This window comes from Rhinopithecus bieti, unplaced genomic scaffold (assembly GCF_001698545.2).
Source record: "Rhinopithecus bieti isolate Rb0 unplaced genomic scaffold, ASM169854v2 scaffold_56246, whole genome shotgun sequence".
NCBI lineage: Eukaryota > Metazoa > Chordata > Mammalia > Primates > Cercopithecidae > Rhinopithecus > Rhinopithecus bieti.
The window spans coordinates 21,289-34,441 of NW_016821943.1; the positions used below are offsets into that span (position 1 = coordinate 21,289).

At 52.3% G+C, this 13,153-nt stretch overlaps 1 protein-coding gene across 1 annotated transcript in view; it reads right to left on the reverse strand.

Annotated features, from left to right (window-relative positions):
• Positions 1-911: 911 nt before the first annotated feature.
• ANKMY1 (ankyrin repeat and MYND domain containing 1) overlaps positions 912-13,153 on the reverse strand; it is a 50,706-nt gene continuing 38,464 nt past the window's right edge. Inside the window, exons 10-14 of the mRNA XM_017860650.1 lie at positions 7,311-7,361; positions 6,344-6,484; positions 3,599-3,706; positions 1,862-1,993; positions 912-1,330 (exon numbers count right to left, since the gene is read on the reverse strand). Coding sequence (XP_017716139.1) covers positions 1,070-1,330; positions 1,862-1,993; positions 3,599-3,706; positions 6,344-6,484; positions 7,311-7,361 — 693 coding nt within the window. The 3' untranslated portion in view covers positions 912-1,069. The remainder of the gene's footprint in view (positions 1,331-1,861; positions 1,994-3,598; positions 3,707-6,343; positions 6,485-7,310; positions 7,362-13,153) is intronic.

Genomic DNA, 13,153 nt, shown 5'->3' on the forward strand with positions numbered 1-13,153 from the left:
GAGGTGCTGGGGCCCCAACCCCGGACAAAGTGCTATTCCGTACGTTCAAGACACATCTTCCAATCAGCGTCCACACACAACAACGCTGCCCCCTGAGCTGCCTCTCCCATCTGGTGTCCTTTTCCTGTTCACTCAGACTTTGATGAACGAGAGACTGGTCATCAATCCTGGGCCCCATGAAGCTCAGAAAGCACATCGGGGGCCCCTCCCAGCCCCCAGGTCCAGAAATGGTGCCAACTATCCACACACACTGTTTCATTCCATCCTCTGCCGCCTACGGAAAGCTGACCACGGCGTCCCTGCATAGTCTATCCCAGACAGAACAGCGTCTTAGGAAGGAGGACAGGAGCCTTAAAATCAGATCTGGAAACAGCATCTCAAGAGTCTCAGTTCTTTCAAGTAAAGCTACCCTTTGTGGAGTCAAACAACCTTCCAGACGTCCCCTCTTCCAGACGCCTGAGTCTCGCCCCCCTTCCAGACGCCTGAGTCTCGCTCCCCCTTCCAGACGCCTGAGTCTCGCCCCCCTTCCAGACGCCTGAGTCTCGCTCCCCCTTCCAGACGCCTGAGTCTCGCCCCCCTTCCAGACGCCTGAGTCTCGCTCCCCCTTCCAGACGCCTGAGTCTCGCCCCCCTTCCAGACGCCTGAGTCTCGCCCCCCTTCCAGACGCCTGAGTCTCGCCCCCCCTTCCAGACGCCCGAGTCTCGGCCCCGCTTCCAGACGCCCGAGTCTCGCCCCGCCTTCCAGACGCCCGAGTCTCGCCCCGCCTTCCAGACGCCTGAGTCTCGCCCCCCCTTCCAGACGCCCGAGTCTCGGCCCCGCTTCCAGACGCCTGAGTCTCGCCCCCTTCCTGCTTCCCCCTTTCTCCCTCAGACAGGTAAGAACCAAAGTGTGTATTAAGATGGATTGAGGAAAGCAAGCTCGTGGCTGGTGCCCACACCGGGCGCAGGACGGGCTGGCACAGGCAGAGGGCAGCAGGCAGCAGGCCACAGAGGGAGGCCCTGCCTGAGCCGAAGCCGCCGAGAGTTCCCGGAGCCACGTGGGAGGGACACTCTAGGACCGTGCCTAGGGCTCAGGACAGAAGGTGCCTCCAGTGCGGGCAGGACTTCCTGAGTGTGAGCTTCCACCCAAGAAAGCCGCTCCCTGTGGCCAGGGGACAGTGCCCCATGGCCCCGCCCAGCAGCTGTGTGGACCATTGAGAAAGCCAGGATTGTGCAGCTGGACCAGGGTGAGGCCTATGTGTATCCTGAATCCTGTTTTCACTGAGACAAACTTCAGGGAACCTTTCTGTCTGGTCTGTTGAGTGGATCTGCCACCTCATATTTTTTAAGGCCTGTAAAATATTAAAAGCAGACAACATTTTGTCTTTTCTCCACTATTTAGACCACCAAGGCTTGGAGAACACAGAACAAATGATACACTGCCTGTCATGAATGAGAGTCAGGCAGAGAAGTCCATGAGGGCCCCACTCCCAGAGCCCCCATTCCCCATGCTCAGGGCCAGCCCACCTCACATTCCTCCCTCCCCCCACCCAGGACCACCCACCCTCCCGTCCCCTCCACCAGGGCAACCCACCCTCCCATCCACCCCTCACAGGGCCACCCACCCTCCCATCCCCTCACCAGGCCACCACCCTCCCATCCCTCACCAGGGCCACCCACCCTCCCATCCGCTCACCAGGGCCACCCACACTCCTGCCCCTCACCAGTGCCACCAGCCCTCCACCCCTCACCAGGGCCACCCACCCTCACACCCCTTACCACCCAGGCCACCCACCCTCACAACTCCACCAGGCCACCACCTCCGCCCCTCACCAGAGGCCCCCCCACCGCCTCACCAGGGCCACCCCTCTCCCCGCCCTCACCAGGGCCAGCCTTCTGTCCATGCTTCTCTGGTGCTCATAGGTGAGGTCACAGGCAACACACAGGGCGCTGCCCAAGCCTTTGGTCAGGGGCAGGTTGGGGTCCGCTCCGTGGGTCAGGAGCTCCTTCACAACCTGGACACACACAGACAGGCTCATCAGTGGCCGCCATGTCACCTCCCCTGACAGTGGGGAAGTTCCCAGAGCTGGGCCACTCCAGAACTAACCCCTGAAAGCAGGAGCTTCACGGAGGCCACTGCTGGCCCTTCCCATAGATCCTTCCCACGGTGGGTCCCGCTGTTGGCCTGCCCCACAGAGGATGACGCTGGGCGGGGAGGGGTCCCACGTCTGGTCTGTTAGGGAGGAGCTGGAACTCCACCCAGGTGGGCCGGTTCCAGCACCTTCTCTGTCCCCTGACAAAATGGGGACTCTCCAGTGTGGTCCCAGCTCCCACCTTGCTCTCCAGCCCTGGACAGAGCCAAGCCCAGGGGCCAGTGCCTCCAGCACAGGGTTAGGGGCACATCTGCCTGGTGCCCAGGCTGTCTGCCTCTGCCCCGGAACACCAGTGTCACCGTGACCACTCGGCCAGATGCAGAATGAGGCACACCTCCCTTCTCCCTACTCTGCCCAGCCACCAGCTCAGATTCCACCGAGGAAGGACAGCCGTGGCCAGACACGGCTCCTTAAGTGTTTGGCTCTCACAAGCTTCTGCCCCTCAGAACAAAGCTTTCTTCCCTCCACACCCTTGCCTCTAACAGGACCTAGCCCTGAGCTAGGACCCCACATGACTTATTGAATGGATGTCTCTGTGCAGGACAGAAGGAAACAGGGAGCAGAGATGCTGGCCTCTGCAGAAGCACCTGGAAGCCCCATTCTGCATCAGCTTTTACAAATTGTATGAATGCCTTCAGCTTTTTCAGACCTCTGCTGAAATGTCACCTCATCTGAGTAGCACTTCATGCCACCCTGCTAATGTAGCCTACCTTCCCATCATTCTCCATCCCCTCACCAAGCTTTATTTTCTTCATAATACTCATCATTTCCTGAAATTGTGTTACATACTAGTTTATGGTCTGGCTCCTCCAACTAGAATATAGGATCCTTGAGAGCAGAGACTGTTTAATTCAACACCTAGTGCTAGAATGGTGCCTGCCAGGTACAAAGCAGATGCTCAGTAAATAACAGTTACATGATAGACAGATGAATGGATGAATGGGTGGATGGTAGATCCTTCCATCTGGGTGAATGAAGGATGATGATGTCTAGGTAGGTGGGTGGGTGGATGGATGGATGGATGGATGGATGGATAAATTGATGAATGAATGGATGGGTGAACGGTTGAGTGGATGGATGAGTGGATAGGTAGTTGGGTTGATACATCAGTGATTGGTTAAAAGGATGGATGTATAGATGGATGGATGAGATGATGAATAAGTGGGTGGGTGGTTGGGTGGAAGGATGGATGAATGGATGAGTGGAAGGTAGATGGACAGGTGAGTAGATGGATAAGTGGATGAGAAGTTGGGTGGATAGATGGATGGATGAATGGAAGAATGGGTGGATGGGTAGACAGGTGAGTGGAAGAGTGAGTGGATGGGTAGTTGGATGGACAGATGGGCAGATGGATAGATGGATGGATGGATAAATGGCCAACAACTTCAAATCCCAATGACTGGTGGGGTGGGCATTAGAGATGGAAACACATAGGTGCTCAGATCTGTGGGTGCAGAACATGCTCACCAGGTCATTCCCACTGGCAATGGACAGGGAGAGCGGGGAATGGCCACTCCATAGCAGGTTAGGATTTGCTCCGTGGGATAGAAGGAGCCGGACTATGTCCCTGGCACACTGGTTGGGGAGAAAGGCAGAAACATGACAAGTTAGAGAGGCACCCCCACCCCTAAGGAGCACCTAACAGTAGTCATTAATTTAAATGCCATGAAATCAATGTAGTCACTCAACGGCACTTCCTCCCAACCATTACCTTGCCTGGCACAAGGTGTTCAAAATTGTGGATGGAAGGATGGATGGATAGGTGAATGGGTGGGGAGGTGGATGGAGCTTCAAATGGAGAAGGTATTTTCTAAGCATTCATCATTTCCAAATGAAAACTAGGAGGACATTGATGCATAAGTTGATTTAAAGTTTGTTTTCAAAGGACAAGGGACAGTCTGGACCACATGACCACGTGGCAGGTCCTGGCATACAGCAGGTGTGACTGGAGGAGCACCTCCTCCACCAGGGCTCAGTGACGGTAGAGGACGGCCTGAGTGTAAAGAGCCCCACCCTTGGCTGGTGGAGCACTCTCTGCACCAGGAGGGCAGCCCCGTCCATGCCCTCCCTGCCTCCTGCCCTCCTCCCCCATCCATGCCCTCCCTGCCTCCCTGACTCCCTGACTCCTCCCCATCCCTGCCCTCTCTGCCTCCCTGCCCTCCTCCCCCGTCCCTGTCCTCCCTTCCTGTCTCCCTGCTCTCCTTCCCCATTCTTGCCCTCCCTGCCCCCCTGCTTCCCTGCCCACCTCCCCCCATCCTTTCCCTCCCTGCCCTCCTCCCCAACCCATGCCCTCCCTGGCTCTCTGCTCTCCCCACTGGTCTTGCCCTCCCTGCTTCCCTGCCCTCCTCCCCACATCCTTGCCCTCCCTTCCTCCCTGCCCTCCTCCCCCCATCCTTGCCCTCCCTCCTTCCCTGCTTGCCTCCCCACATCCTTGCCCTCCCTGCCTCCCTGCCCTCCTCACCCCATCCTTGCCCTCCCTGCCTCCCTACCTTCTGCCTTCCTCCCCCAGCCTTTCCCTCCCTGCCTCCTGCCCTCCTCCCCATCCCTGCCCTCCCTGCCTCCCTACCTTCTGCCTTCCTCCCCACATCCTTGCCCTCCCTGCCTCCCTGCCCTCCTCACCCCATCCTTGCCCTCCCTGCCTCCCTACCTTCTGCCTTCCTCCCCCAGCCTTTCCCTCCCTGCCTCCTGCCCTCCTCCCCATCCCTGCCCTCCCACCTCCCTGACTCCTCCCCGGGAACCCCTCTGCTTTCCTTTCCATTCTCCCATCCTTGCTCCCCTGTCAGAATGTCCCATTGTGCAACCCTCAGCTGCTCCCTTCTCTTCCTCCTCTTCTCCCAGAAGTGTTCACTAGGACCTGACCTCTGCGACTTCTCCTCCCCCACTGCAAGGACTCTTCTCTGGCCCAGCTTCCTCTCCCAGTGGTCTGCTGGGACTGTGCCCCTCAGATGCGGCAGACCCCATGTCTGGCTGGCCCAACCACCATGCACACTCCCCTTTCCCGCAGCCTTGCTGGCCAGGCCAAGAGGTACCCACAGAAGTCTGCTGAGGGGCTCCTGGGAAAGTGACCCCTTTTCCCCTCCCTTCTGGGATATAGATGTGATGGCTGGACTGCTGCAGCCATCACGCCCACAGCACTGAATTGTCACCCGCTGGTCTGTCACAACGACAGTGCCACATTCAGTGTCTCTTTTTATTTCCCCAAAACTTTTCCAAACTGTCATCAGGACACAAGTGTGCGAGCAGAAGGCCCTGTGTTCACTGCCCAGGCCTCACCCTTCACGGCGGGGGCCTTGACCAGCTGCCTTCTTGGAGCCTCACTGTTCATTCCTAACGTGGGTTCCTGCCAACCCCTCGTCTAGTCAGGGCAGAGCGCCTGGCTCCAAGAAGACCCCCAATAGACCTGCTCCTTCTCCCCACCCTCCAAGGAGGCTCTGACCAGACAGGGGTGTTCTGAAGCAGACAGGCCTGTCAGTGCCCCCACCTCCCTGTCTGCCCATCCCCTTCCCAGCGTCACCCACATGCCCACTCGCACACACGGCTCTCCTGCACACTCATCCTCATGCTCATGTCAGGACCTCACAAGTTACCACCTTGCCGAAGGCCCAGGATCATTCATTTCATTTGTAAGTGGGTAAACTGAGACTCGGTGTGCCATGTGCTCCGTGGCCAACTGGCTTGGGCTGCACGTGCTGCCACACGGCAAAGCTCAGACTTGGCCTCAGTTTCCCCACATCCACCCCAGCCGCTGGGCATCCTCGGAGTGGTTCCCACACCCAACTTGGTAGGAATTAACCCCTAAGGCAGGCAGGAGGCAGCGGCCACAGGGCCAGCAGGGCACCACCCAGGGCTCTGGAAGATGAGCCCACCGTGGGGTCCTGAGTCAGAGACACAGGAAGGTGACAGAGGGGGGTTGGCAGCACCAGGTGGTCACAGCCCAGGCCAGAAGCTCCTAAACATGTCTGACCAGGACCTGTGGTAAGAAGTAGACTTCATGCCGCCACCCAGGCCCTGTACACACGTGTGCGTGTGTGCATGTGAGTGTGAAGTCCCATCCTCCCGCCTTGCCTTGCTTCCCTCCCCACCCTTCCATGCTCCCTGGCTTCTGCCTAAGACTCAGCATGAGAACACGTGCTTCCGGGGGGCACAAGGCCCTGGAAGGCGGCCCCACTGCTGGGCAGCCCTGTGTCCCCGCCAGGCCCTGGCTGCCCTCACCTTGCTGTTGTCCTCCCGCTCGCAGGCCATGTGCAGAGCCGTCCTGCCCCCCTCCTCGGGGAGGGGCGTGTCCATGCTGTAGTAGGCTTGGGGAGGGCCTGGCTCGTTGCTGAGCTTCAGACTTGAGGGCAGCAGATCCAGCTGTGTAAAACGGAGGGCTCCGCCAGTGCCCACGAACCTGCCGTGTGCCCACAGGAAGGCAAACGGAGCAAGGGAGCTTCCTCCCCAGACTGCGGGTCTGGAGTCTCACCCTGCGAAACCCTCTTGGAGGCAGATGCCTGACTTTCTTCGAGCCTGTCCCCTGCACGCCTGTCCCTGAGATACCCCAACATCCACAGGGGTCAGAGCCATTCTGTGCCCTCCCCTCCCGGGTCCCCCACGCGGTGAGCTGCGCACACCCACATCTAGCATGTATGTGTGCTCAATGGCTTCTGCTGTGTGCCGGCAACTGGACAAGGCTCTAGAGCACAAAAAGGAAAGCCTCAGAGCTCCTAACCTCAAGGGGCTCAACTCCTTGTACAGGAAGACATGGCCTCATGGCCCATGACTGGGGGTCTTTTGCAGTTTGGTAGGGCCTGGTGGGACAAGCTGGCTTTGGCCTGCCTTTGGAGGAGGCCCTGGGGACATGCAACTGGCCTCTGTCTGCAATTATGAACCTTCCGAAAGGCACAAGATGGAGTTATCTGCAAAAGGTCCTCATGGGGACCCGCATGCTCTGTGGACTGCCTGAAGAATCAAGTTCTTAACTCATTCCAACCAATCATTTTTGCCTCTTGATATCAGAACAAGCTCACTGACTAAGGCTGTCATCTGGACGGGTTGTTTCTATGCAGGATCTCCACTGCCTGGGCCCCAAGCCAGGAGGCCCGTCATGCTCGGCGAGCACAGGCTAGGCATAGTGTGCAAATCCATCCAGGCACACCTGGCCAAGGCCCCATACCCCTACCGCTGGTCAGGAGGCACACACCTTGCCGGGCTTGTAAGTGCCGTCCTTGTCAGATGCCTTGACTCCACTGATCTGCGATGATGGCATCGCAAGCAGCAGCTACTACGATAGAGACGTCCCGCCTCATAGCCCCAGAAGAGGCATCACGAGACAGGGCGAGCGATGTGGATTATACGTGTCAGCCAAGCTGCAGAGGAAACACCGGGATGGGCAGTGAGGCACATACTCGTGGGGAGAGACAGGCGAGGTACCTGGGGGGCCCAAATGCCAGGGACATGGCTGAGACTCCGAGGGCCCCATTCTCAGCCTCACCTGCCCCACAATGTGCAGGACACTGGTCCCTGAAGGCAGCCTGGGAAAAGCTCCCAACACGCTGAGCAAGCCACATGTGTTGCTTCCAACGCCTAATACACCTGTCTGCCAGGGCCGCAGGCAGGAAGGCCCACCCTGAACCAGTGCGATTTTAAGCCATTGTCCACACTCTCCTCTGAGAAAAGCCCCTCCCTGCCCTGCCAGGCCCACCACATTAACGGCCGTGCAGCTCCTGAGTGACCTCCCGACTCCAGCCCCTGACCTGTCCATTCTCCACGCAGTGTCCCCAGCCATCAGCTGACAGCATCCATAGAGGCCACTGCTGTGCAGCAGCGACACAGGTGTTTGCAGGGGCCCTGGCCTCTAGAGGTGGCTCTGCCGTCCTAAGGGAGAGCCCGGCTGGGAACAGACACTGGGCTTTAGGTCAAGGGATGCTCCCCAGTCCCTTGAAGACCAGCCTTGCTCAAACAGGAAAGAGAAAAGAACCCAGGAGGGACCCCTGAGGGGGAGACAGGTGAGCCTGGATGGTGGGAAGAGTCACCAGCATGAGGACCAGCCAGAGGAACTTGGGGAGAGCAGCTGGGTGTGCCCATGCATGCCCATCCACCAGTGACCCAGGAAGATGGCCGGGGCATCTGAGGCAGAGGGCAGGGTAGGTTCCAGGCAGCTGCTGACTCCCAGGAACAACAGAACTCTCCCAGCTTGACAGCAGCCCCTGGGACCCCCACACAGCCCAACACCCACAGCCTCAAGCATGACCAGGGCCAGCAGCATCCACACCCAGCAGAGGCATGTGGCGAGAGGAGAGAAACAGGAATACAATGCAGGTATCGCCTGATGTTGGGGAGGCCGGTGCTGCAGTCGACAATCTACTGACCCCAAGAGGGACGCAGACCTAAGCAGGCAAGGGGAGAATGGGCAGCCCACTGCTCCACTGCAACTGCAACCCAGGCCACCAGGAGGCGCATGGGGCCGTGCATCCACGACAGTCAGCCAGAGGCCACACCCTCCTTACATGTCATGTCACCCCTAAAACAGCAGCAGCAACAGCAACAGCAACAAGTGAGCTAGTAACAGAACCAACCCAGCCGAAGGGTGAATCGGGAAATGATTAAGCTGAGGAGATCCCCCAAAACAACAGAAGCACAAAGACATAGAAAACACTCCGAAACAAAATCAGGGGACATGAGAGAGAGCTGGAGTTCTAACATCTCTCAGGTAGGAGCTCCAGGACAGTAGGGAGAGCACAATGGAGAGGAATACTAGACAAATAATGTGAGAAAATTTCACAGACCCACAGCTCTGACCCAGTGCTAAGGTGACTTAAGGAGGAAGAGAATCAAAGACACAGGAGTCGGGGGACATCCCACTTCTCATTAAGTCCCACAAGTTTCGGAAGGGCAGAAGACAGTGAGGCAGGACCTTCAAAGGTCTAAGGGAAATCCGGTCCTTGCGGATGGAACGGTTGTTTTACACCTATTTCTAACAGGTGCTTGACGCTGGCTCGATTGTCCCATGTAACTGATGCTTTTGGTTCCTTTGAATAAACAGTGAAATTGATCCTCCCAATCGGAAAACTTGGGAAAGTTAAATTTGTTTTTTTCTGAGCTCCTTTCTCAGTAAATTGATCCTCAGACCTCCCAGACAGTATCAACGAGCTGAGATCCACCAGATCACAGCATCTAGAGAGTGAGATTGCAAATGCCTCACTCTTCATGACTGCCTGATCTGCCACCTGCTAGCCAACTCCTCTTCCTCACTCTCCCTAATTCATGTTTTCCCACACATGGTTACATTTCCTCCTAGCAATATAAACCCCTAATTTTAGTGGGTTGTGTATGTAGATGGATTTGAGACTGATCTCCCATCTCCTTGGTTGCAGCACCCTATTAAAGCCTTCTTCCCTGGCAATACTCGTCTCAGTGATTGGCTTTCTGTGTAGCAAGCAGCAGGACCTCAACCAAACTCCTGCTGTTTCAGTAACAGATTTTGGTTCCCTGACCGGGAATGCATTGCTCATGGCTCAGCTGCTATGGGCCAAGAATTTCAGAAGCACCCCCCGCCCCCTCAAGCAGCTGCCTGACCCTTTTGTGCTGGAGATAGATTTTGGTCTCTCTCTTTGGCCACACCACTGCCAGCTCCAACAGTGTTCCTGATTGCCCAGAAAGAACAGACTTTGAAACGTGACATTTGTGTCTGGGTGGATGACTATCTTTTGTGGGCACCAGACAGCAGGATGTGCTCCCCTCAATTTGGGGATATTCCAAAAGAATTTCCATTTTCAGGTTGAACAGGCCTGACAGAAAGTAAGCACCCCAGCTGTTTCAGTTGGGACACATTTGGGGCTTGTTTGTTGTTGCAGCAGTTGGATTGTGTTTTGGTAATTGTTTGTATCAATATAGTCATGGGAAATTGGAATACACTGATCATCTTCTTGGCCCTGATGTTCTTTGGAATCTAGAGAAGTTTGACCTCTCCATGGGCTTCATTTTACATGTGAATGGGAAAGTGGGATAGAGTTGCCTGTATCCAGGAGTTTATGTTACTGTTTTAAGCAGGGTTAAACCTTGTTAATAGGTGATGTTGTTGTGTAGTGCTGTTTAGCCCCAGTGTTCTTTGAAGTCTGGGGAGGTTTGGCCTTTAAAATTCAAACCCATATGGAAACTGCTTTACCCCAAAATTTGGCTCACAGCCTTCACTGGATTACCTATTAGGGTAAACAAAGTTTAGCCATGTGAACGTGTTTGTTAACTGATGAGTTTGTATTGCTACCTCGTGGCTAGAGTTAAAGGTAAAAGCTATTGGATCTTTGTATGTATGCATATATATATGTTTAGATGTGTTTATGTTGTACATTTGTTATGTTGTACATTTTTTATGTTGTATGCTGTGCCTACAAAATTGGCTTATAAATAACTGTGCTCATAAATTAAGTACAGGAGTCTAAGCAATTTTCAAGTTCAGATGACTTAAGTAAATCTTTAATAAACTAACTGGCTTTAACATTATTGTTAAGATAAAAATACAAATATCTTTGAAATTGTCAGCATGTATTTTATCTGTTTTTTTTTTTTTTTTTCTTGAGCAGAGTTTTGCACTTGTTGCCCACACTGGAGTGCAATGGCGTGATCTCAGTTCACCGCAACCTCCGCCTCCTGGGTTCAAGCAATTCTCCTGCCTGTCACCTCAGTAGGTGGGAATACAGGAATACACTACCACACCTGGCTGATTTTGTATTTTTAGCACAGACAGAGTTTCTCCATGTTGGTCAGTCTGGTCTTAAACTCCTGACCTCGGGTGATCTGCCTGCCTCAGCCTCCTCCCAAAGTGTTTGGATTACAGGCATGAGCCACTGTGCCTGGCCTTTTATTCGGGTTTTATATTTGTCTCTGCTACATATTTTGAGGTTCCAGGGTTTGGCACAGAAGGTTATAAAACTATAAATCCAGCCAAAACAAAATGATCCTTGTGTAACTTTTCTGACAAACAAGAATTTAGTAAATGTAAATGAGATAAATGGTTGTAGTGAATCATTTTTGTAATTTAAAATCTTAGTCATTTTTCTTTCTTCTTTTTCTTTTTTGAGACAGAGTCTTACACTGTTGCCCAGGCTGGAGTGCAAAGGCGCAATCACCACTCACTGCAAGCTCTGCTTCCCAGGTTCAAGTTATTCTCCTGCCTCAGCCTCCTGAGCAGCTGGGAGTATAGGCACCCGCCACCACACCCACCTAATTTTTTTGTATTTTTAGTATAGAGATGGGGTTTTACCATTGTTAGCCAGGATGGTCTTGATCGCCTGACCTCGTGATATGCCCACCTTGGCCTCCCAAAGTGCTGGGATTACAGGCATGAGCCACCACGCCTGGCCCCATCTTAGTCATTTTTGATGCTCCTTGGATGTCTGGGTCATTTCCAATTAAGAAAGAGTTATCATATGGGGAAACATGTTTTTTTAATTTGTGGAACGTACTCATCTATAAAATCTTACTATCTCTGGGAAATTAGCATCCTTAGAATTCTCAGTATTTCTTGCTTCCTAGTTTTTCACTAAAATTTAAGGTTACTAAGAATAAAAATTGTAGTTAATGTACAGTTCTGTATATAAGATGTGCCAAAGAAGATGTGTCCTTATTGAAAAAAAGAATACTTTTGTCTAATTCAAAGTTACCTAGCCCAGGCATGGTAGCTCATGCCTGTAATCCCAGCACTTTGGGAAGCCAAGGCGGGACAATTACTTGAGCTCAGGAGTTTGAAACCAGCCTGGGTAACACAGCGAGACCTTGTCACTACTAAAACTTAAAATTAAAAAAATTATCCAGGTGTGGTGGCATGCACCTGTAGTCCCAGCTACTCAGGAGGCTGAGGTGGGAGGATCACTTGAGCCCAGGAGGTTGAAATTGCAGTGAGCTATGATCATGCCCCTGCACTCCAGCCTGGGTGACAGAGTGAGACCCTGTGTCAAAAAGAAAAGGAAAAGGAAAAAGAAAAAGAAAGAAAGAAAAAAGTTACCTAAAGGTTGATTCAAATTATGGACTTGAAAAAATTATTTATGAAACAAGGTATTAATATAAAGGAACCAGTAAGGAGGGGAAAGAGATGTGAAGAAACTTATGGATATTAAGATGTATTTTCATTAAGGAAGGTTATAAAGGGAATAATTTTGAGAAACAATCTCATATGGTAAATTTTGTCCTAAGATAATATGAGTATTTTAAAATTGTTATTTAAAAAAGAAAAGAATAATCTAAGACAAAACAGAAAGTCCAAGTATGTCAAATATGGTCTGTGTAAGGCATATGTAGTTTTTTTTCTGTTTTTCTCTGGGTGTCTACCTTCATGTATATACAGACAAAATAGAAGTTGAAAAAGTTTAGATAATATTCTTTAAAACTTGATAGAAAACTGGATAAATCTGGCTAATTAGCACTGGTCACAGTTAAAGCTCCTCGTCTTAATGAAGGTAAATTTTAAAATACTGTAAAAAAATGCATTGGCAGTTTGGCAATTTTTTAATACAATTAAGGATGAAGCCAGATTTAGCACAGAGCCAAATTTCACATCCATGCTCGCATTGCTTTGGCTCACACTGTATTTGCTCTTCTGCATAGGTAGTATTAGCACTAAAAGAGTTACCGGCCACATGACTCAAGCAAATTTCTTAGGTACACAAAATGTATAGTGGTGTTGGTGGCCTTAAAGATATTAATTTGTACACCAGGTATGAGATATTCATCATACTTTTTTAGGCTCTCAGGAACACTGAAGTCTCTAAGGTAAACTCAGTAGGAGAAAAATTGGGTGTTAGTTTCCTTTTTGTTTTTGCTTTTATATTTCACTGATCTGTTGTTTGTTCTCCTTTGGGTTTTACTTATATATCTATATCTATATCTATATCTATATCTATATCTATATCTATATAACCACTGATATTCTCTAGCTTCTAATGGAAGGCCTGTATTTGGCTCTATAGTCACTTTGTTTCCTATGCATTTCCAACAGTTCATCATCTGCTCTGTTTATCCAAAGTTCCTAAGCTACCTTTATTTATCAAG